Source organism: Anser brachyrhynchus, assembly GCF_964034855.1.
Source record: "Anser brachyrhynchus genome assembly, chromosome: 23".
Classification (NCBI taxonomy): Eukaryota; Metazoa; Chordata; class Aves; order Anseriformes; family Anatidae; genus Anser; species Anser brachyrhynchus.
In genome coordinates, this window is record NC_137716.1 from 7,456,513 (window position 1) to 7,478,213 (window position 21,701).

General features: G+C 57.6%; 3 protein-coding genes across 15 annotated transcripts in view; 2 read left to right on the forward strand and 1 right to left on the reverse strand.

Annotated features, from left to right (window-relative positions):
• Positions 1–3: 3 nt before the first annotated feature.
• SF3A2 (splicing factor 3a subunit 2) lies at positions 4–5,734 on the forward strand. Of its 3 annotated transcripts, none has more exons than XM_080565675.1 (9): positions 4–86; positions 1,158–1,328; positions 1,822–1,893; positions 2,218–2,264; positions 2,721–2,830; positions 3,479–3,528; positions 3,878–4,018; positions 4,524–4,592; positions 5,253–5,734. In XM_080565675.1, the coding sequence occupies exons 2-9, from the start codon at positions 1,203–1,205 to the stop codon at positions 5,583–5,585; spliced, it is 948 nt and encodes a 315-aa protein (XP_080421801.1). In that variant the 5' UTR covers positions 4–86; positions 1,158–1,202; the 3' UTR covers positions 5,586–5,734. The 3 variants fall into 3 exon arrangements, with proteins under 3 accessions (XP_080421801.1, XP_080421802.1, XP_080421803.1); XM_080565676.1 differs by lacking the exon at positions 4–86 and adding an exon at positions 892–1,060; XM_080565677.1 differs by lacking the exons at positions 4–86; positions 1,158–1,328 and adding an exon at positions 1,391–1,557.
• A 2,235-nt stretch (positions 5,735–7,969) lies between these two features.
• AMH (anti-Mullerian hormone) lies at positions 7,970–13,295 on the forward strand. Of its 2 annotated transcripts, none has more exons than XM_080565662.1 (5): positions 7,970–8,729; positions 9,318–9,496; positions 10,367–10,490; positions 10,598–10,781; positions 10,976–13,295. In XM_080565662.1, the coding sequence occupies exons 1-5, from the start codon at positions 8,120–8,122 to the stop codon at positions 11,889–11,891; spliced, it is 2,013 nt and encodes a 670-aa protein (XP_080421788.1). In that variant the 5' UTR covers positions 7,970–8,119; the 3' UTR covers positions 11,892–13,295. The 2 variants fall into 2 exon arrangements, with proteins under 2 accessions (XP_080421788.1, XP_080421787.1); XM_080565661.1 differs by having other exon boundaries at positions 7,971–8,729; positions 10,973–13,295.
• The window catches only part of JSRP1 (junctional sarcoplasmic reticulum protein 1), a 29,669-nt gene continuing 20,884 nt past the window's right edge, over positions 12,917–21,701 (reverse strand). For 3 of the 10 annotated variants that reach the window (XM_080565668.1, XM_080565669.1, XM_080565672.1), the window contains 6 exons: positions 16,860–16,899; positions 15,433–15,595; positions 14,762–14,914; positions 14,591–14,656; positions 14,379–14,512; positions 12,917–14,246 (listed from right to left, as the gene is read on the reverse strand). In XM_080565668.1, coding sequence (XP_080421794.1) covers positions 13,755–14,246; positions 14,379–14,512; positions 14,591–14,656; positions 14,762–14,914; positions 15,433–15,529 — 942 coding nt within the window. In that variant the 5' untranslated portion in view covers positions 15,530–15,595; positions 16,860–16,899 and the 3' untranslated portion in view covers positions 12,917–13,754. Of the gene's footprint in view, positions 14,247–14,378; positions 14,513–14,590; positions 14,657–14,761; positions 14,915–15,432; positions 16,799–16,859; positions 17,277–18,201; positions 19,077–21,701 lie in introns of those variants that run through there. The other 7 variants (XM_080565670.1, XM_080565673.1, XM_080565667.1 and 4 more) reach the window with 6 other exon arrangements.

The window sequence follows — 21,701 nt, forward strand, 5'->3', positions numbered from 1 at the left end:
CGTGGGGAGGAGGGAGGGAGGGAGGGAGGGGGAGGGGGCAGCGCGCGTGCGCGGCGCGGGAGCGGGGAGCGGGGCTGCGCGCGCCGGTACGGGGGGGGGCGGGGGGGGTGAGGGGGGGGCTGGGTGTGTGTGTGGGGGGGCTGTGTGAGGGGATGGGGGGGGCGGGGGGGCTCTGAGCCTCGCTGGGGGTGTCTGGGGGGGCTGCGGGCGTGGGTGAGGGGACGGGGGGCTTCTGGGGGGGGGCTCTGAGCCTCGCTGGGGGTGTCTGGGGGGGTGGGTGAGGGGATTGGGGGAGTTTGGGGGACTCTGAGGGGATTGGGGGGGTTTGGGGGGCTCTGAGCCTCGCTGAGGGGATGGGGGCAGCTTGTGGGCTTCGCTGGGGGGTGTCTGTGGGGGTTGTGAGCACGGGTGAGGGGACAGGGGGCTTCTGGGGGGGCTCTGAGCCTCGCTGGGGGTGGGTGAGGGGATTGGGGGAGTTTGGGGGGGGCTCTGAGGGGGTGGGGGGGTTGGGGGGCCCTGAGCCTTGCTGAGGGGATTGGGGAGGGGGGGTTTGTGGGCTTCGCTGGGGGGTGTCTTTGGGTTTGTGAGCACGGATGAGGAGAGAGGGGGTGTTTGGGGGGCTCAGAGACTTACCAGGGGGTGTCTTTGGGGGCTGTGGGCATGGCTGGGGAAATTGGGGGTGTTTGGGGGGCGCTGAACGTTACTGAGGGGATGGGGGATGGCCGGGGGGGGCTGTGAGCATTGCTGAGGGGCTGGGGGAGCTTTGGCACTGGGGGGGCTCTGAGCCTCGCGTGGGGGGGGTGACCCTGGGTGAGGAAATGGGGGGTGCTGGGGGTGAACTTCTGAGGGGGGGCACTGAGCCTCGGTGGGCTCAGCGGAGCATTTTGGGGAGGAATTCATCGATCCTTCCAGAGCTGAGGAGACTTTGGGGGGGAGTCTCTGGGGGCTTGTCCAGGTTTTGGGTGGTTTTGCAGCTGCTCAGCCCGGTGGGTTGGCGGCGCAGGGCCTGCGCAGCCTGAGGCTGTGTCACCCGGCCTGGTGGCTGCGGGGAGCGCCGCTAGTATGTGTCCTGGGGCCTCGCTGATGGGTCTTGGGACGGAGCCCAGCTTAGGGGAAGCGTGAGTTGTCACTCACTTGGCTTTCTTTCATTTTTCCAGACCCTTTCTTTCTCCTGAAGTAGCTGAAGCACAGAAGTCCCCATCATGGATTTCCAGCACCGTCCTGGAGGTAAAACTGGAAGCGGAGGCGTCGCCTCTGCCTCAGAAAGCAACCGAGACCGCAGGGAGAGGCTTCGGCAGCTGGCTTTGGAAACTATTGACATCAACAAGGTGAGCCTTGGCCTCTGTGTGCTCGGGAAAAGCAGGACGTGCTGTGCCAGCCCTGAAAGCTGCCTGTGGATCAGTTCAGGGCTTTGCTTCAGTGAAGGCTTGGAGGGCAAGAGGTTCGGTGGGGAGCTGTGGATTGGAGCAAATACTTCTGTTTCTGTTAACGTGGGATTTAAACAAGAAACATTTGTGGAAGGGCTAACCAGAGAGAAGCCAGCACTCACATATTCAGGTAGCTGTTGTCACGCTATTTCAGTCTGCTCCGGACTGGTTCGTATTTTGTTGTTTCTTGACTGCGGTTGGGTGTGCTGTTACCAATGAACAAAACTGCTGTTGTCTCTCTCTGTTTTCATAGTCCTAAAGTAGTGGTGTGCTAATAATTTAAACCTGTGAACTCAGTTCTTCCAGTGCAGCAGAAGTTCTGTTTTACATATTTTATTATTCTGTTGTTCTGGCATGTATCTTGCTTGTAACTTTTTAATAATTCTCTTCCTAGGACCCCTATTTTATGAAAAATCACTTGGGTTCTTATGAATGCAAGCTTTGTCTGACTCTACACAACAATGAGGTGAGTTGAACAGCTGCCTGTCTTGATCTCCACAGCAACAGATATTTTAGAATAATACTGGCTTCAAGTGCTAGAACTTGGGATGTGCTTGATGACTGATTGCTGAAGAGTTGATGGGTGGGTAGTGGCTTGTGTGTGTTCAGCATGACAGTTTCTGACAGTTCAGTAGTTGTGAGCAATCTGCAATTTTTGAGTAAGATTCCTCAATGCTAAGGATTAAAATATCCTTGTCAACGTGAAATGTAGCTTCTCATCCACGTCAAGTATCTTTTGGTTCAGGAGCAGTCCTGTCTTCATTTAACTTTCTTCTGTCTTTTTTTTTAGGGAAGCTACTTAGCACATACCCAGGGGAAGAAGCATCAGACCAATTTGTAAGTTAATCCCCGTTGTAGCTTTGTTCTCCATTACCTAGGCACATTGAAATCATGATTGTGAACACCTGTAAATCTTGAACTCAGTAGCATGTTGGGCTTGAATATTCTTTGACTGTTTGTTTCCTAGTGAAGAGCTCTGGTTTAGATGACTAGTTTGTGGAGTTCTTTCCCTTTTTTACTTCAAGAAGTTGTCTCAACTCCATCTGGAGATGGGCACAAAGGTCATCCTAGGGGTGGTTAAGATAATTGAGATGACAGCTTTTGGTCAGGGGAAGGCATAGATAAAACTGACCTGCAGTGGTGCACATGGAAGAGGAACAGCAGTTTCACCAGTATGCTTTCTGTAAAGTACTAAAATATTCTGTGGCATGGGATTCACACTGCTTTTCTAGCCTATCCTTCAGAAACAAGTGCTACTAACCTTTTAATTTTCCAAATTTCAAATGAATCCAGGGCCCGTCGAGCTGCCAAGGAAGCTAAGGAAGCTCCTGCCCAGCCTGCACCAGAAAAAGTCAAAGTGGAAGTGAAGAAATTTGTGAAAATTGGACGACCGGGTTATAAAGGTACATCAGTGATGCCTGTCACAGCAGATACCTAATGCCTGCTGGAGCTTACTTGAAGTGCCGTGCTATGGATATGAATTATTAACTAGTCTTTTTAGTAGATCTGTCCATAAATAAGATATGGGCTTATCTCATGATGTCCTTTATTGTTTAAATTACCCATGGAACATCTCTTTATTGCTGACAGTCGAGTGAGAGCCATTTTAATAATAGATTGGTATGTCTCAGTCTTCAGCTATTATAATACTTGTGCAGGAAATGAAGGCACTGCTTCAGTCTCTGTTCTCCATTCGTTGTGCTGCGCCATCTTTCACTAATGCTCACAAGTCACTCATTGGATGTATAGCTCAGGTCTTTTCTCTGAACTCCCCATTGTTTTGTTTTGGCCTTCAGTGTGAAACTCGGCTGCTTTATCTCCCAGCTTTGTCTGCAGTGCACAATGTGTCAGTGTCTTTGCCCCACAGCAACTGAATTTCAGTAGAGACACACAGTAACTTTGGTTAAAGACATTGTGGCATTTTATTTGATAAATGGGAAACAAAATCTCATAATATTTGTTGTTTGGAGCTTTGTGTCTTTCCTAGGGCAGAAGTAATATTGTTCTGACCCTTTTCTGTTACGTGCTGAGCTTTCTTATTTTCTTTACAGTCACCAAACAGAGAGATCCGGAAACAGGCCAGCAAAGCCTGCTCTTCCAGGTAAGGTCACTGCTAAATTCTTCGTCTCTTGGTTGCCCAAATAAAACACTGGTAAATGAGCAGTTCTTCGCAGGACAATAAAAAAAAAATAAAATAAAAAATCTTTATCTTGCTAGTCTTCTGCTGATGATTGTGTCAAGTAAATGGAAGAATCCATGATCATAGTTGTCAAGCTGTTTCTTTTGGTAGCGCTAAGTTGGGTGGGTGTTTGTTTGTTTGTTTTTATGTTTTTTGTTTGTTTGTTTTGGAGCTTCTCTCTAGACTTCTTTTATAGTTGAGGATTTTGTTCTGTGTGATGGGGTAGTGAAAAGGGAATATTCTCCTAAATGCTGCAATAACATCCCAACAGATTGATTATCCGGAGATTGCAGAAAGCATCATGCCTCGCCATCGGTTCATGTCCGCATATGAACAAAGGATTGAGCCTCCTGATAGACGCTGGCAGTACCTTCTGATGGCAGCGGAGCCCTACGAAACCATAGCTTTCAAGGTAAGATTTGGGATTGACTGATTATAGTTCCCTTCCCACATTTTCCAAGACATTAATTCCCGGTGATTGTCGTTATAGACTTGTACTGTTCTGGCCTTTGGGGGGGTTAATGGAGTGGAAATGAGGGTCAAGAAGACATGGCTGGAAGTTGTTAAACTCTGCTGAGAATTAGTGGAGGACTCTGGCATGAAAACTCGGTTCTGTGTTGAGCTCTGGGGAGCCGTTGAATTCTTGGTGTCTGGCACAGAAAGGAGCCTTCTGGGCTTCGCTTCTCATCCTTTGTGCAGATGTTAAGGGAGGGTTTTTTGCCAGCATACTTGTCCTTGACCGATAGGGAAGTAACTTAATTCTTTCCTGCCCCCATCTCTATCTAATAACATCCGAGACGAGCGCATCTCACAAGGCCTGGAATAACTGTGCTTATCTTGCACGCTCTAAAGCTAAAAAGGGCCACTGAGCTAATCTGGTGGTGCTAATAATAGCTCCTTATTCTTTTTTGTTGCAGGTGCCAAGCAGAGAAATCGACAAAGCAGAAGGAAAGTTTTGGACGCACTGGAACAGGGAAACCAAACAGGTAGCTGGAGCATTGCAGCATCTTTCTTGAGGGTTGAAGAGGGAGCAGGAGGGCTGAGCAGCCTGTGGGGACAGGCAGTGCAGGGAGAGCACGCATCAGTTATGTCCACTTTGGCTTTGATGCTAAAATCTTCACTCCTTCAGTGCAACTGTGCGGTGACTCCTCCTGACAGAAGGATCTTCCTGTGTTCTTTGTGAAAGTTTAATCAGAGAGGCAGAATGTTCTGAATGAAACTTGCTGTCCGCAGCAGCAGAACAGTGCCTAAATACACAACACTGCGTCCTCCATGTGGGCTGCTCAGCGCAGGCTTCCCACGCAGTTGTCTGCGATGAGCTGGTGGTATGGATGTGCTCACTAGCTGCTGTGGGGCAGGACAGGGGACGAGTGCACGCTGGGGGATCCTGACCCTGTCACATAAAGCTGAGCACTCGCAACAAGTTTCGTAGGAGTTCAAATACCGGGCAGGTTTGCTGCAAGTCCATGAACGTTGAGTAGAAAGCCAGCCGTGATCGGGACGGTTACAGTTCAGGAGAGAACTGCGCTTTGCTCCTGGAGGCGGTGAGCGTGGACAGAGCAGCCGTTGTGTGATGGCGCAGCGTTGTCTTGAGGATTAATTGTTCCCTTCTCTTTGCTTTTCTCCCTCTCCCTTCCCCTCCCCAGTTCTTCCTTCAATTCCACTTCAAAATGGAGAAGCCCCCAGCTCCTCCGAACCTCCCTCCAGGCCCTCCGACCGTGAAGCGGCCACCTCCGCCTCCGCTGATGAACGGCTTGCCCCCACGGCCACCTCTGCCGGACTCCATGCCACCTCCTCCTCCGGGAGGCATGACTCTGCCTCCTATGCCTCCCTCTGGACCGGTGCCACCACCTCCAGTGCCACCTCAGTTGCCACCAGCACCCGGTGTACCTCCCCCTGCTCCTCTGCCCCCCATGATGAGACCTCCTCTTCCCACGGAGGGGCCAGGCACTATCCCGCCTCCACCTCCCTCCAACTGAAGCCCCTTTGGGACTTGGTCCCACTGGACTCCTCTGCCTCATCCCTTTTTATATGCAGGTTACAACTGATTCAGATAAACTTTTGTTTTGTATGCCTGTGATTTTGAGTAAATCCTGTAGGTTCATTAAAGTATTTTCAATTTTCCTTTCTCTATTTCTTCCCGTGTATTGGTTAAAAATGTTGCTGTGTATTCAGTTTCTTTAGCCCTTAAATGTATAAAATGTTCCCAGTCTGGTTATATTTTGGAAGTTATCCAAAGAGGAGACAAAGGGCTGGAAATCTCTAGGCACCTCGCCTTCAGTCAGCTACTTCTGACTGAAGTAGTTGCATCGACCTCAGCTCAGCTGTGCTAGTTTAACACATTTCCCCACCATAGACTGCTTGATGTGTATCTCATAAATTACCGCCAGTTAATCAGTTGCTATTCAACTGAAGTCCTTTATGAAGCAGTTCATTTGGTGATTGGGAGACTTGTCATAGACACACTTAAAGGATTTTATTACTGCGTTGCCAGTAATCCCGTTGGTGGGCAGAATGGAGGGCCAGCAGAATTTTCTACACGCAGTTTTCTGTCTTCCTGCCGAATTGCAGTTACAAGAGGAAGAGCGTTGCTGATGCTGAGTCCAGAAACCTCATTTCTCCTCCCGGCACTGGAGCACTGTACAGTAGCTCAGGTGTTGCCAGCTAGAAGCACGGAAATATTTCTCCTAAGGAAATCAGTTCGGACTGCTTGTCAGGAGTCCTTGAGAAGCCCTAGACAAGGTTCCATTGATGATTTAAAAAAAGACAATCATCCTTCCCCGAAGCGCAGCTGCCTAGCTCCTGCTTGTTAGGCTGTCTGTGCCAAATGGGGGTTCACAAACAAAGCATTGGTGCTCTTGTCTTTGACAGTGGTAAAGGATCTCTGGGAATGTTTAGTCAGAAGAAATTACCAAAACTGCAGTTATATTAAGTCCAGGTTCGTTACTGTAATTCACTAAATGCTGTCTGTATCATTGTGAAGCACCTGCTGTCATTAAATAGTTTTTTATTGTGCATGTCCTCCCACTAGCAGATTAGTTTTGGCAAGCTTTTAGTTTCTCTGTGGTTTTGTTTATATTACATGTTTCCTTCAAACAATCATTTGGTTCAGATTAAAAAACAGAAAATGCTCTAAGCTTTCTCCTCCCTGTCCTTTGCAGGATTCCCTTCCCCTGACGGGCGTTCCAGCGAGTGGGTGATCGCAGGGCCTCGGTGGGTGCAGGGAAGGAGCGCCAGGCTCGGGTTGGCTCTGTGTTGGCGCCTGTCTCTTTCCACGGGCTGCCTGGGGAGGCTGAGCTTGTGTCCCGCTCCGGCTGCGTGCCCGATGGGTGGAAGGAGGCCGAGTCTTCGCCTCTTCTGCTGGCTGGACGCAGATCTTGCTGTGTGCCCTGCAGATGTGAGAGCCAGGCAGAGCGCGTCCAGCTCCCACCTGCTTTATTGCAGCGCCGGGAGCACTTTTTCTCAATCTGAGCTGGCCCAGTGCCTGGGACGACTTGTGTGAGCCTTCTCTCTGCCAGGTTCCTCTGCTCCCGTAGAAGAGAGGTCTGTGCTCACGAGGCCTTTGGTCTGTTGCCCCTTGTCCCTGTCTGGCTCGGGCGTGCAGTCGGGTCAGGGTCAGCCCACTCATGATGTGCTGGAGCCATATCCCAAGCTCCAAACTGCAGAAGTCCTGGGAGCCCAGAGAAAGGTCTGACTGTGCGTTGGGAACGTTTTGCAGGTACATTGAGACCAAGGAGATAACCTCTGGCAGGGCGGGGGTTTATTTGGAGTGTGTTAGGTAGGTGGTATTAGTAATTACAAGTGAGCACTGGTATCTAACAGAAGTCTTTACAACACAGGCATTGTGAGACTTTCCAAGACCTCATCTATTAAAGCCTGAAGTATTAAAATTCATCGGGCTGCTGCTGCACCCTGTGAGATTCTCCCTCACACATCCTGAGAGCTTTGAGATGCAGCCCAGAGCTCGGATGTGTTAAGAGCCTCTGTAAGGCGGCCTCTACACCACGGTGCACGGGGTGCCAGCCGAGAGGGAGGCTTTCCAGCAAAGAGGGAGCTTTCTATACATTTACTTAGTTTCTGCCCATTATCTGTCTTTATCCCCCTCCTCCAAGTCTAGCCAATTCTTGCCTCCTGGTGTTTCGCTGCCAACGGGAATAGTATGTGCCAGTCCCCATGCAGATTCAAGTCTAGACTTCCACCCTCCTTTAAAAAACATCTGAAGTCAAGGACATGCATCCCTACAAGTAGGAGAAACAGCTTTAATTTTTTTTTTTTTTAATTTCAATACTGGATGCAAACCCAAAAATAGAACAGAAGAGTTTCTTTGAAACATCCCTCCCTCCTTTCCAGCATGACAGTGTTTGAGTTTCTCAAGGGAGGTGTGTTGTGCATTGTCAACTCAAGGCCACCGGTTTTTAAAAGGGAGATGCCGTCCTCCCCTTCCGCGCAAATGTTTTGGGAGATGCGTTTGAGCAGCTCAAACAACGGCATTTGGCGTAGCTGAAGCAGGAACATGAAGCCTGCTCTTGGGGTCCTTTTGCCGTGCCTGGCCCTGTTGCTCCCCTCCACAGCGCTGCCGAGAAAAGGGAGCCCAGGGGAAAGGGTCTCCCCTGCTGGCACGCTGGAGCTGAGCCTCTCGGAGGAGCTGGGACTTGAAGCAGAAGAGAGAAGAAGAGAAAATGCAAGCGTGCAGGCCAGAGCGGGACCCAGCTCATTGGCGAGATCGAAGAGGACCGCTGCTACTCGCCTCCTCTCCAAGACAGAGCCAGGAGCAGGGTGCCTGCAGGCGATGCCTGCGGATGGGGGCATCGGCTGGGCTGGCTCCAGCCTCCACCCCTGGCCTCTGGGGGGGCTGGAGGGCCCGGTGTGCAGGATGAAGATGGACCAGGACCAGGACGGGGTCCCGCCAAGTCACCTGGAAGTCGTGGGTGTTCTCACCCACTACGAAAGCGGCTTCATCAAGCTGCTGAGGCAGCACGCCGGCTGGGACCGGAGCGGTCTCGCAACCTTCGGGCTGTGCCCGGCGGGGGATGTGGGCGCTGCGCTCCGGCCCCTGCAGCGCATCCAGCAGCACCTGGCGGAGCCGGGGCAGGACCGGTTCCTCGTCTTGCACCTGGAGGAAGGTAGGTGCCAAACCCGGGCTGGGACAGTGCTCAGGCAAATGCTACTTCTGGGCCTAAGTCGGAGATGCCGATGGAGAATTAGATTTGCAGGGTTGAATACACCTTAAAATTAGTTAAGCAGTAAAATAGGATGTCTTTCTGTATTCTATTTAAGAAGCTGTGTCTTTCATAGAGATGACAGCTTGTATGCGACGGTGAGTCCTCACCTGTGACTAATGCCCCAGTGCCACAGCATTGGCGGTTGCTGTAATGCTCGTGGTCGTTTTGGCTATAGGAGTGTTTCTCTCTTTCTGTCTTGATCGTTGGGATTCAGACCCAGTACCAATTCTGTCTGCCGGGGAAAAGAGAAGAGACAGACAAGTAGACCTGAGTGGTCCTCGGAGGGTCCACAGCAAGGGGGCCTTGCTGCTCTCAGTCATCTAAAGCACAAGCGATTCGCAGCATCCTTCCACCCACTCTGCTCCTGCTCCTGGTGCTCCGAGTGCCCTGCAGGAGCAGTGCCCGGCCCCGAAGCCCCTTCCTCGCCCTGCTCCCGAGTGCACTGCGTGCGTGCCGGGCGTTTCACCCCCTTTTTGTTTTCCTTTGCAGTGAAGTGGGATGCCCAGGCGAGGCTGTGGTTTAAGCTGGCTTTCCAGGCGGAGGTGGGGCGGTCGCTGGGTGAGCTGCGGTTTGCCCTGCTGCTCTTCTACCCAGGCAGCCGAGCGGGGAGAGGCGCCGGGAGCCACGAGGAGCTGCTGGCTGCGGGCACAGGGCTGGTGCAGGAGCAGGTGGGTGGCCGCGCCGAGCCCCACGGGGGCTGGTGCCAGCAGGGAAGGTGGGAGAGGGGGTGTCTTGGCTCTGCTGGCCCAGCGCCTTCCCCATACCTTCCCCGCACTTTCCCCATCCCCTCCCAGCGCTTTCCCCATTCCTTCCCAGCACATTTTCCATCCCATCTCACCTCACCATCTGCCACCCCCTTCCCTTCCCTTCCCTTCCCTTCCCTTCCCTTCCCTTCCCTTCCCTTCCCTTCCCTTCCCTTCCCTTCCCTTCCCTTCCCTTCCCTTCCCTTCCCTTCCCTTCCCTTCCCTTCCCTTCCCTTCCCTTCCCTTCCCTTCCCTTCCCTTCCCTTCCCTTCCCTTCCCTTCCCTTCCCTTCCCTTCCCTTCCCTTCCCTTCCCTTCCCTTCCCTTCCCTTCCCTTCCCTTCCCTTCCCTTCCCTTCCCTTCCCTTCCCTTCCCTTCCCTTCCCTTCCCTTCCCTTCCCTTCCCTTCCCTTCCCTTCCCTTCCCTTCCCTTCCCCACCCTCCTGCTGGGGCTGGCGGGGCCGAGCCGTGCCTGAAGATGGTGCTGTTACCCTGTCCCCAAGCTGCTGGCAGGGACAAAGGGACAGCACCTTGGGGTGCACAGCGGCCCCCCATGCACGGCTCCCTCCCCTCCCAGCACTCTCCAGCCTGGCTGGTTTTAGGGCCAGCAAATCCTCTGGTGTCAGGCGGGCCCACCCCGCGCTGCTCCCCTGGATGCTCTCTGGGCCGCCTTAGTCCATACCTTGGACCGGGCGTCCAGAAAGCAGGGATCATAACGGGGGCTCGTGTTAGTGCCGCCCCCCCGGGATGCCTCCCCCAGGTTCTCAGGGGCTCCTGTGCCTTCTGCCTCCCTGCAGAGCCTCTGCCTCGCCAGGGACACCCAGTACCTGGTCCTTGGAGCCTCGGTAGCATCCGTGACCCGCACCAGCGAGGAGCTCAGCTTCCAGGCGTCCCTGGCCATCAGGCATCACGGCGATGGAGGTGGGGACTGTGGCAGCAGGGGACAGCGGTGCTGATGGCCCCTGTGCCTTGGCCGGGCACTGGGGACCTGGCTGCAGCACTGTCCCCATCACGCCTCCCCCCTACAGGTGCCCTCCTGCCCCCCACGGAGACCCAGCAGCTCCTCTTTGGCTCGGATGACAAATGCTTCACCAGGATGACCCCCGTGCTGCTCCTGCTGGCGAAGTCACGGCGGGGGCACGATGCTTCGGCCCCTTCCTCCTACCTCTCTGCCGACGGGGTGGTGGACGTGGCTCCCTACCCACAGCTCAGGTCTGTGCCTTTCATCATTGCCACGGAAAAACACGGGGGGGGGGGGAAGGGGAAAAGCCCCTCTGTCCCACCCGTGGGGATCATGGCTGGGAAAATGCGGGGCACACCTGGGTGGGGTGGAGGTGCTGTGGCCCAGCCCATCACCCCCAAGGGTGCAAGGGGCCCCCGTGACCCTCCCTGTGCTCTCTTAGCAGCCCACCCCAGCCTGAGACCGTGGAACTGCTGCCCTCCACCGCCCCCAGCCAGGCCAACGCCTCGTCCCTGGCCCCCGGGGACAGCGGGCAGTTCCTGGGCATGCTGACCCGCTTCATCCGCCGGGTGCTGAGCCCCTCCAGCGAGCCGCCCACCCAGCCCAGCTCCCACCACTGGCTGGACTTCCAGATGATGGAGATGCTCCCTCACCAGCTGCTCAACCTGTCCGAGACGGCGGCGCTGGAGCGGCTGGTGCAGTCGGAGGAGCCCTCGGTGCTGCTTTTCCCCCAGGAGGGCAGCGCCGGGCTGGAGCAGCATTTCGGGGACTGGCAGCCGGAGGGGACCGTGCTGCAGCTGCTGATGGGCAAGCTGCAGGCGGTGATCCAGGAGCTGAGGGACATCCCGGCGTTCCAAGCCAACACGGGGCTTTTCCAGCACCTCCTGAGCTTCTGCTACTACCCGCCAGGGCCAGGCACGGGCAGCGCGGGCGAGCAGCTGCCCGGCTCCGGGAAGCTGCACGCGCTGCTGCTGCTGAAGGCGCTGCAGACGGTGCGGGCGCACTGGCAGGAGCGGAGGAAAGTCCTGCGGCAAAACCGCAGCGCCCGGCACCAGGCCCACTGCCGGCTGCAGGAGCTGACCATCGACCTGCACGACCGCAAGTTCATCGTCATGCCCACCGTGTACGCGGCCAACAACTGCGAGGGTCCCTGCAAGCTGCCCCTCTCCACCCGCGTCCCCAGCTACTACTCGCACACGGTGCTGCTGCTGGGCATGCAGGAGCGGGGCTCACCCCTGCAGCGTGCTCCCTGCTGCGTGCCCGTCCGCTATTCAGACCAGCTCATCATCAGCGTGTCCAGCCAGGGGCTGGAGGTGCGCAAGTTCCCCAACATGGTGGCAGAGGAGTGCGGCTGTCGGTAGAGGCTCCTGCCCACGGCCCTGGAGCACCCTCGCGGCTTTGCTTCTCGTCGAGACGTGAGCACTCCTCCGCACGTCTTTTCCCCTTGGTTTGCCTTGCTAGTGTTGTTCTGGTTCTGGGTTTGCAGCCGTGCTGCTCCTTGGAGGGCTGCTGGCCTCCTGGTGCTTCCCTGCTCCATCTGTGGAGGCTGGGGTTGTCCGAGGTGCCCGGAGGCTCGGACTGCGGTCTGGTTCTGACCCTCAGCAGGGTTTGGGCTGGGTACGGGACATGCAGGGCATCACAGGCAGGACAAGCCTGGTCCAGTTGGGGCCGCATCTATTTATCCACTGCTGCCGTGGCTGCTGCCCCTCAGCCTCCCTGCAGCCTCCCTGCAGCCTCCCCTGGCTGTTCTGAGCCACCCCATGCCCACCACTGACCCGCATCCCTCCCTGTGCTCTCAGGGGCAAAACAAGCAGCAATACCCACCAGCTTCAGCTCTGCCTTTCCCCGGGGACCCATCTCCAGATGTGGCAACAGCCACAGCGTGGGGGTCCCTGCCGGGTGACCCCAGCATCATGCCCCTGCTGTCACAGCTGCCTGGGGCATGGCAGAGGGAGGGGAAAGCTCTGGGGTGGGGACGATCCCATTACACGTCCTGCCCTTAGTGGGTGCAAACCACAGCTGCCCCTTGGCAGCGCGTCCCCTCCCCTGCGGCTGCCCAGGCACCTGCCACGTGCCCTTGCTGGTGGTGGTGCATGGAGTCCGGCCCCCCCCGGGTCATCTTGCAGCTGAGCCCGGTGCCCTGTGGGATGCACTGGGGGGCTGCTGTGGGGCCCGAGCCCCGCAAAAAGCAGTGCTGGGGCTCACTCCCACCGTAGGGGATGGCTCTGGTCTGCAGTGTCCCCGCACCAACCAGGGGCTGGTGGGTGCCTCCTGGCACCAGTGGGGACCTGGGTGAGCCCCTGACAGCTGGGACAGGGGGCCCAGCCCCAGGGCTGTTTTTTCTCCCTCTCCTTTTGAAAAAACACAAGCATATCCAGGACTGTGATTTTTTTCTTTTTTAACATTCAATTTAATACCTTATTAAAAATGAAAATAGTTTATTTTAACCTCTATTGGTTTAGCAAATACTCAAACCCACTGTGGTTTGGGGGCTGTGAACGTCTCCTGTAGTTGCTACAGCGCTGCATAATATTGCACTTGTACTTTGTTCCTAAAAGCGACTCTGGGAAGGCAGGTTCAAGGGGAGCCCCGGCGATGGCGCTGCCAGTGGGGTTTCGCTCCGGGCAAGCTTCGCGCCTCCGTGCAGCGGGGCCGGGTGTCCGTTCCCTGTTGTCCCTCCAAGGCTGGCAGCAGCCTGGCTTCTTTAACCCAGAACGCACTTCTCTCTGATTTGCTTTCAATAAAACCAGTAACTGAATTCAAGAGCTAAGTGGTCTGGAGACACCCTCTGTTCGCTGGGATCGCTGTGCCGGCTGCCCTGTGCCCACGCCGCAGGTGCCGCAGTTGCAGCGCGGAGCACGGGCGAGCTGCAGGAGCGCTGTCTGCTGGGGATGGAGCGAGGGCATGAAGCCCAGGTGGAGGGGAGCTCGTTTCCCTTCTCCTTTTCGGGTTGCCTTTGTGCAGCTCATCCAAGGGGGTCCAAAGTTCTCACAAAGGCTTGTGCTTGGCCAGATGGCATGGGCGGGTGGCACAGCAGGACCCCGATGTCCCCAAACCATGCTCTGACCGCACCAGCCCCCCGGCTCCTCTCCAGCCACAGCAGGGCTGTGACCGCAGGGGCTCGGCAGACAGACAGAGTCCGTGCATCCGCAGCCCTTGCCAGGGGGTGGTGGCAGGATCGGGTCCCCCTGGGGCAGCGCCACCGAGCCCCTCTTGTCCCAGCCTCAGTCGCGCCGCCTGCCCTCCCGGGGCCTGGCCGTGCCATCCTTCCCCGCCTGCTCCCAGGGCTTCTTGCCCCTCTGCTCGCCCCGTGGCTGCCGCCAGTCTCGTCGGGAGCCCTCCTGGCGCTCGGCCCTGCTGGGGCGGCTCTTGCCTCCGTCCCTCCGGGGCTCGTCCCGCTCCCGCCGGCTCTCCTTCCCCTCCCGGCCCCGCTTCTTGTGCGGCTGCTGCTCCGGCTCCTTGGGTGCCCTGGGGGCTCTGATGGGCTTGTCCTCAGCGGTCCTGTCCTTGGGGCGCGGATCCTGCCGGCCGCTCCTCTCTGCTGGGGCTGCGCGGCTGTCCTTGGCCTTCTCCTCCTTCTCCGGGACTCGGGGCTTTTCCCGTCCCTTCCTCACCTCCACCTTGGCTGGCGGCTCCTCAGGTTCCTCTGCGGGCTCTTCCTCCTCATCCTTCGGCTCTGAGCGGCCAAACCACTTCTTGAAGATCCAGGGCTCGGCCTGGGGGACGGAGGTGTCACACAGCCCAGCCCTCGTGCCTGGGACCCCTCCTCAGCCCTCCCACAAGTGCTCCTCCACACCGGAGGAGAATCCCACCCCAGGGATGCTGTTGCCCCCGCCTCAGCCCCATACCAGGTTGCTGTCAGCATCGTTGTCGTCATCATCACCGTCGTCATCGCTGTCATCGTCCTCCAGCATGCTGCTTTCAGGCTGGATGGGCTGGGGAGCCTCCACTTCTGGGGCCTCCTCCTTGGTGACGGTGACCTCTGGGGATGGAGAGGGATGAGCCGGCGTGCGAGGCCCCCGGCACCCGCCCCGCCGTGCCCGCCCAGCTCTGAACCCACCGGGGACGGGAGGTGCTGGAGGCTCCTGCCTGCTGCTGCTGACACCGTCCCTGGAGCACGGCGGCGCTGGAGGAGAGGAGGGAAGAGGGCAGGAGGATGGAGGTAATGAAGCTGGGGTTTGGCCACCCTGGCGCTGGGGGACCCTGCACCTGGGCCCGGTCCCCAGCTCACCTTGGAGCACCTGGAAGCTGACGCTGAGCAGGGCGACGATGGAGGCCACCAGGATGCACTTGTTGAGGGTGAGCCCTTCCCAGATGAGCGGCTCCTCCACGGGGTCCAGGCTGTGGGGCTCCACCTTCGTCTTCACAGGGAGGCTCTTGGGAACTGGGGAGCCCAAAGGGAACCGGGGTTACTGGGGGTGTAGGGAGGCACCAAAGGGCTCCATGCTGGGGCAAAAGGGCCCATAGTCCCCCCCCAGCCCTGCCCTGCCCCAGACAACACTGGCGGAGGTCACACTGTAGAAGGGAAGTGGGGGAAGAGGGTCTTGGGGTGTCAGCCAGAGATGTTTGGACTGCAACAGCTTTGCAGCACCCCAGGGCTCCAGCAGGGATGAGCCCTCTGTGTGCTCCTGGTTCTGCTGCTCTCCCCCTGGCCACAGATCCCAGAAGGACAGGGAGCAGGGGTGGGATGTGGCAGGTGGAGGGGAAGCCCCATGCCATGCTGTGCCATGCCATGCTGTGCCACCCCACCCCACCCCACCCCACCGCATCCCATCCCAAACAATTCCCAGGGGTTTTGGCGAGCAGATCTGGTCCCATCACCGCCCTGTGGCCAGACAGTGCAGGGGATGCAGGACAGGGTGGCCGTTTTGGGGCAGATGAGGCTTTTCCATGCACACCTACCTGCAGGCACCGCGGCGCTGCCTTTCGCTCCCACCTTCTCCGCACGCTTCTTCTCCGCTGCTCTCTTGTCCGCGCTGAGCGGCGCCGGCTCGGGCATGCTCGGCTCGGGCGCGTCCGGATCCTGCTCAGGGACACCCGGCCGGGTCCCCACCTCCTCTAGGCCCTGCGCAGAGGGGAGAGACCGTGGGTGTGCGAGCATCACGGCGCAGCATGGCCGGGTGGGACGGGGGCTCGGCTGCACGCCCCCTCCCAGATAAGGGGCACTGGATGCAGGGGGGATGCCAGGGTGGGCAGACGGAGCCTGGTCCCCTGCGGCTTCGCAGCTGGCAGGCAGAGCCCTGCTGTTTAACAGGGCTGGGCAGCTGCTGCTTCAGGCACTGACCAGGCTCGTCACCGGCTCCTCCAGGAACTACTCCCCAGTGCCTGTGTTTGTATCAGAAAGCACGCTGGATTTTTTTTTTTTTTTTTTTTATCTGCTAAGATTGATGCAGCCACTAGCTGGCTCCGTGCTGCAGGCGGGCGCTGGGGTGCGGCTCCTGTGTTGGGTTGCCTTTGAGCAAGCCCAGCCCTGGGTCTCCCCGCTCGTGGGAGCAGCTAGGACGGGGCCCTGCTGCGGGCACATTGCAGGGGGCTCTGGGCTCGGTCCTGGGGCAGGGTTTGGTGGCCCGGCTGCCTCCTGGCCTGCGTCAGCGGCGCTGGATTCATGCCACGAGCGAGAGCTACCCGCTGGCACAGCTCAGTGACAGCAACAGCTGAACGAGCCGGGCTGTGGCCCCCCGGGACAGATGTGGGGTGAACCCCACAGAGCCCCCCCCAGACCCTGTTCCTGGCTGAATGCTGCGGTGGGAGGGAGCCCTCTGCCCCTGACCTGGAAACCTCACCCGGGGCTGCACCTGAGCATGGCTGAAACCAAAGGCACCGGGGCAGGATGCGGCCCCCTGCCCACCACCGCCACCAGTCCCCTGCTCCGCCAACACAAAACCGGATCCCCTGCAGGGAGACACGCTCCTGTGTCAGGCAGGTTGGTTTGTACCGTACCGCGGGTCATAGACCCCGGCCCTAACTGGGCACAGGGTCCAGGCTCCTCATCCCCGGGTTGGGGGCTGTTTTCACACCTCCACTGGTGCAGGGGAGAACAAAGTCATGCCTGTGCTGTCCTCCTTTCCCCTCCACTCCCCAGGACCCACCCCCCAGGACCCCTCATGAGCCCCTGTCCCAGCTCTTTCCTGGAAAGGAAGGGTCCAAACACTTGCCCAAACCCATTGGGTTGCAAGGTAGAAGCCACGCGTGCTTGGGGCCCAACCCAGCCCTGCAGCGAGGTTAAGCACTGAAATCCCCACAGCCTCTATCACCAGCTCATGCAAGAAGGACGTGAGACACCGCATCCCCTGCCCCGATGACAGACCCATCGGCGCCAGCACACTCACATGGGAATCTCCTGCTCTTCCCGCCGCTGCTCACCAGCACCTGGCAGAGACAAGCAGAGCGCAGCCTGTTAGGGGTGAGGGGGGGGACGTGTGGGGTGCTGCGGAGCGGAGCAAGCCCAGGTTTGGCACCCCAGAACCGTGTGGTGTTTCCCATGGTCACGGCACGGCCACTGCCTGTCCTGCAGTTTCAGAAGACGGGCAGAAGCCACCGGCACCACGGCAGCAGCTCGAGAGGCTGCAGTGTAAGAGCGGGGTGAAAACGGTGCCCAGGGGATGGGGTCTGGGGCTGCTGAGGCCCCAGGTGTCACCTTTCCGCATGTCCCGGGCAAGCTGAAGCTGAGGGGGGACGGTGACCTCCCTGCCACAGCACACATGGGGACGAACAGCCCAGGGTGCACAAGAACACCCTGAAAACACCCTCCCAAGGCCATGGGCTCAGCTCTCCCAGCATCTGTGAGCTCAGCACCTGCTCGACTGGGATCTGCACATCCCATCTGCACAAGCCCTCACCAGGAGGAGGAATTTCTGCCCCATCTGAGCCAGATTTAGTTTATTTTTCCCCAGTGGAACAATGAATGCTGAGAAAAAAATACCAATTCCCAGGCTGCAATCCAAAACACGACATTGGAAGCAAAAAAAAACAACTACAAGGAAACCTTTTGGCTGGGGAACAATGGCCTGAAAGAGCTTCGCATTCAACACGAAACAAACCAAGTCTTTGGTTTTCATTTTAGCTACCCCAGCAATGACAACCTGGTCCTATCTCCCCTGGGATGTGGAGCAGCTACCACAAGGTCTCGGATTTTGGGGGTCCCTCCCCACCCTCCTGGCTGTCCTGGCTTCTCCATGGCGAGGTGACAGCCAGGTCCTCGGGGTGGCGGGACGGGCTGCTCACCCACGGGAGCAGCTTTCGTGGGTGTTTCCCTGTCGGGCCAGCTCCACGGCCGATGCACCAAGCACACACGGCTGCCAAGCACGGCCGCATGGCAGGGACGGGCACCGAGGCAAGGGCCGGCCACCCACGGCAGGGCCGGCCACAAAAGCACGCAGCCTTGGATGCTAATGAAAACCAGCTCCATTTTGCTGTCTCTGGGACTTTTCCTGAACCAGCCCAGGTTGCAGGAGCCTGAGGCTGCCTCCGCTGCTGACTCACATCAAAGAAACTGCCAGAAATAGCCCCTTGCCTGCCCTCCCTTCTCTGTGCACGCTCGCATGGCCGCATCGGGACAGGCCCCATGGCCCCTGGCGTGCCAATTGCTGCTGCAGCACCACGTTCCCCGGTCTGTGCCACGAACTGCCCCCCAGTTCGATTAAAAGGGTGAAAATCGACACAAAGCCGTACCTTAGGCTCAAGCGCGGCCGCCTCGCCTCCAGCCTGCGGGCTGGCGCGGACTGGCCAGGGTAATATACAGCAACAGCTGCCGGCCACGCCGAGCAAAATAGCACCCAATCACCGGGAGCTGCAGCACCCGAGCTCCCACCCCACAAAAGGCAGCGCGGCACCAGGCTGCCCCCGAAATTGGGGCTGCTGCGGGGGTGCAGCCCCACGGGGTGGCCAGGATGTGGCTCCGCTCCCTGCGAGCATCCTGGCAGTGGGGCGGTGAGGGGATGAAGTATTTCTGGTTTTGGGGAGTTGGAGAGGAAAGGCAGCCTCTGGGGTTGTGTTTCTGCAGGCAGGTGCAGCCTCGGGGAGGAGCCTGTCCTGTCCCCGGCCAGGTGGCACAGCCTAGCACGTCCCGGCCATGTCCTGCTTCGGGGACATCTCTTACGGAGAGGCGTTAGGTCTGACAACCTGAAGCAGTGACACATTGCTTTTGCAGCTCTGACATTTGCCTTCAGCGCAGGTTTGATATTTCATCCATTGCAGGATCCAAGGGAGGGATAAAGCAGGCACTGGCGTCCTAGAGGGGACTTTGCTTTCCTACAGGGCCGCGGGCAGTGGGAGCTAAAGGCAGCTGATCACCAAAAATGGCCACTCACTGCCCCTGGGCTCTGCAGCCAGTTTCAAGCAGTGCTGTCTGTTTCCTATTATCAGCATTAAAAACAAGTTACAGAGCATTTTTTCCCCCTAACATCACTTCAGCTTGACGCAGCCCTATTTTCCTGACACCTCGATGATGGATGGCACCGGCTGGCCTGTGTCCAAGCTTGGAGGGCTCCCAGGGTTTCACAAACAGATCCCAGGGCATTGGGATGCGGAGGGAACCTGCACAGCACCAGGGCCTCACAGCCCAGCACAAAGGCTCACCTTCCTCATCCTCCAGCAGGGAACCTCCTAAGCCCTGAGCAGGACCCCAGGCATCCTCCTGCTCAACCGCACCCCGCGGGCTGCCCGAGCCCCTTGCGCCCTTGGCCAGCAGGACACCAGACCGCAGTCCCGCTTTAGGACCACGCAGCAAAGGAGCTCGAGAGCAGCCGTCTGCTTTCCAGGGCAGGGATTTCCCCTCTTTGGCAGAGGCAGGACTGAGCATGCAGTGAACCCTGCTGCGGTATAAATAACATGCTGCAGAAGCTGAGCCCAGATGGAGGAAGAGCTGGAGCTGTAAACAAAGCCCTCCTCGCTGCGCCAGGGCTGCAGGCTCGCGTGCCAAGGGTATTTTTCTCAGTTTTATTCCCACTCCAATAAGGTCAGGGCAGTTAGCTGGCAAGGCACGCTTGCTTTATAGGGACATAATGAAAGCAGAACATCATCAACAGGCCAAATAAAAATCCCTTGTGCTCCCAGTTAACCCCGTTTCATGTCGTGCTTTCAGGTCCGGCAGCTTGCTCGCATCTCCTGCCGGAGAGCTCATGCCCCCTGGGAAGGCAAGGGGCTGAGTGTGCAGGGATTACACACAGAGCCCAAGCAAAGCTTCTTCCCACTTGTTCTCATGTGGGGCCATGGGATGCGAACTCCCCTGTGCTTCTGGGGACCTCTCAGCATTTCCTGAGGTGGGAAGGGACCAGGAGCGATTTTGCCCCTGCGTGTTTGGCTCTGAGCAGTTCTCTGCTGAGCTGCAAAGCCTCCATCTCCACTGCAGGAGCTAACCCATGCAGATGGAGGAAGGAGACTCCCAGAGGCAAAATCTTTCCTAATCCCTTGGCCTCTCCCAAATCTCGGCCTCTCTCTTGTCCTGAGACTGAAGAAAGTGTCTCTCCCATGTGGCTTCAGGGCTGGCACCCAAGCGCCAGGGTTCGTGGTCCATCAGGACCCAACTGTGCTGCAGCATCCCTGTACTTCTATGGCAACACTCCCTTATCCTCCCACTGGGACATAATCTTCTTTCTCCCCATCTTTAATAACTTGCAGTTAAAAGGCAGTTGTAAAGATGTGGAGTTAGTCACTGCTTATTTTCAGTGCAGGTTCGTTCTGCTGGTGGATTTTCCTGCCCTCCACGCAGCTCAGCTGCTCTCCCAAGCCCTGGCTGCTGCAGCATCCCCAGCCTGGCCCTGTCTCCTGCACCCACACAGGGGAGGAGATGCTCCAGCCGGGCACAAGCTGGGTTCCCCGCTGCCCCACACTGTAGCCTGGGCACGCTGCAGGTCCTTCCCCCACTGGCTGCATGCTGGATTTCATCCCTGGCTGCACCAGACCCATCCGACTGGATTCCCACAGCCTGGCAATCTGTAATGTTCCTCCAGCCCTCGGAGCACGCAGCCTCCAGCCCCTCACACAGGCAGGGTTGGGCTCTTGACCTGGGTTTAAGGACAGGAATTTCAACCGTGTCTGCTAAGCCGGTGCTCAGCCTGGTCCGTGAGTCCAGCCAGCTCTACGCCAGCATCGCCCCAGCACCATCCCCGTGTGCAGCCGCGGTGCGGGGTGATGCCAGGGGGTGTTGCGCAGCCACCGGCACCAAACAAACCGCAGGAGACGCACGTGGTGCTCAGGCCAGGTGTTGCATGGGCTCGCCACAGGTGCTTGGCATCTTGGAGCTCTCCACCCTTCCGTTAGATGTGGCTGGGCTCAGAAGTGGTCGGAGCGGTGCTGGCAGATGGAGGGAAGGATCACAGAAGCACAGTTTCTTGGGGAAATCAGGTGAAAGAGCATCCTGATCCCTCACACCATCAAAAGCCTACAGGCACAGGTGTCCCCATGGCAACCTGGCTACATCCCAGTGCTGACAAAAACATGCTGTTGACCTAAAATTCCTCTTTCGGTTGGATGCAGCACGCATCAGCTCTTGCCATCCTGAAGGCTTGTGCAACGTCTGTGAGCTGAAACCCAGCCACTGCCGCCCAGCCCTGAGGTAGCAGCGCAGCAGCGTCAGCCATGGAAATTATTCCTCCGGGTGATTGCGGGAACCACAGACCTTTCCGAGCACTGTCGTTATTAAGGAGCACTCTGGAAGTTACAGGAAGCGAAGAGACATTTTCTCTCTGCCAGCTGTGCTTCTCCTGTCAAATCACCGCTCTCTCATCATAGAAGATTTGAGATCCATTGCGCTGAGCAACCTCCTTGTGCTGGTGCAGTTAATTGAAAGCCTAGAGCATTTGGGAAGCTGGATGTTCCTGTGGCTTTGTGCCATCAGGCATTACCGTGGGGTTGGGTAACGCTTCCTGACATGGAGGGATCCAGCGAGAAATGGAGCATCCTTTACCCATGGCTGGTACCTGAATGGGCTCCTCCATCCTGGTGATGCCCTCCCTGGTTGCTTGTGGGTCACAGGCTGTGTCTGCTTGGCTGACAGCTGACAGAACGTCCTGAAAGGACCTGGAGCTGCCCCCTAGTTTTGGTGTTGCAGTGATTTGGCCAGCCAAGGCCCTGTCTGTTCTCTTGGGGCGAGGCTTTGCTGATGTCGGGGAACGGGACGGGGAGAGGACAGAGTGCTGTGGGATGAGCGCTGCCCCGGGCCAGCCCCTGCT

Coding starts and splice junctions, on each gene's coding strand:
- AMH (XM_080565661.1), top strand. CDS start 8,120: ATGAAGCCTGCTCTTGGGGTCCTTTTGCCGTGCCTGGCCCTGTTGCTC. Junction 9,497..10,366: donor CAGGGCTGGTGCAGGAGCAG/GTGGGTGGCCGC, acceptor GCCTCCCTGCAG/AGCCTCTGCCTCGCCAGGGA. Junction 10,491..10,597: donor CAGGCATCACGGCGATGGAG/GTGGGGACTGTG, acceptor TCCCCCCTACAG/GTGCCCTCCTGCCCCCCACG.
- SF3A2 (XM_080565675.1), top strand. CDS start 1,203: ATGGATTTCCAGCACCGTCCTGGAGGTAAAACTGGAAGCGGAGGCGTC. Junction 1,329..1,821: donor AAACTATTGACATCAACAAG/GTGAGCCTTGGC, acceptor TTCTCTTCCTAG/GACCCCTATTTTATGAAAAA. Junction 3,529..3,877: donor AGCAAAGCCTGCTCTTCCAG/GTAAGGTCACTG, acceptor ACATCCCAACAG/ATTGATTATCCGGAGATTGC.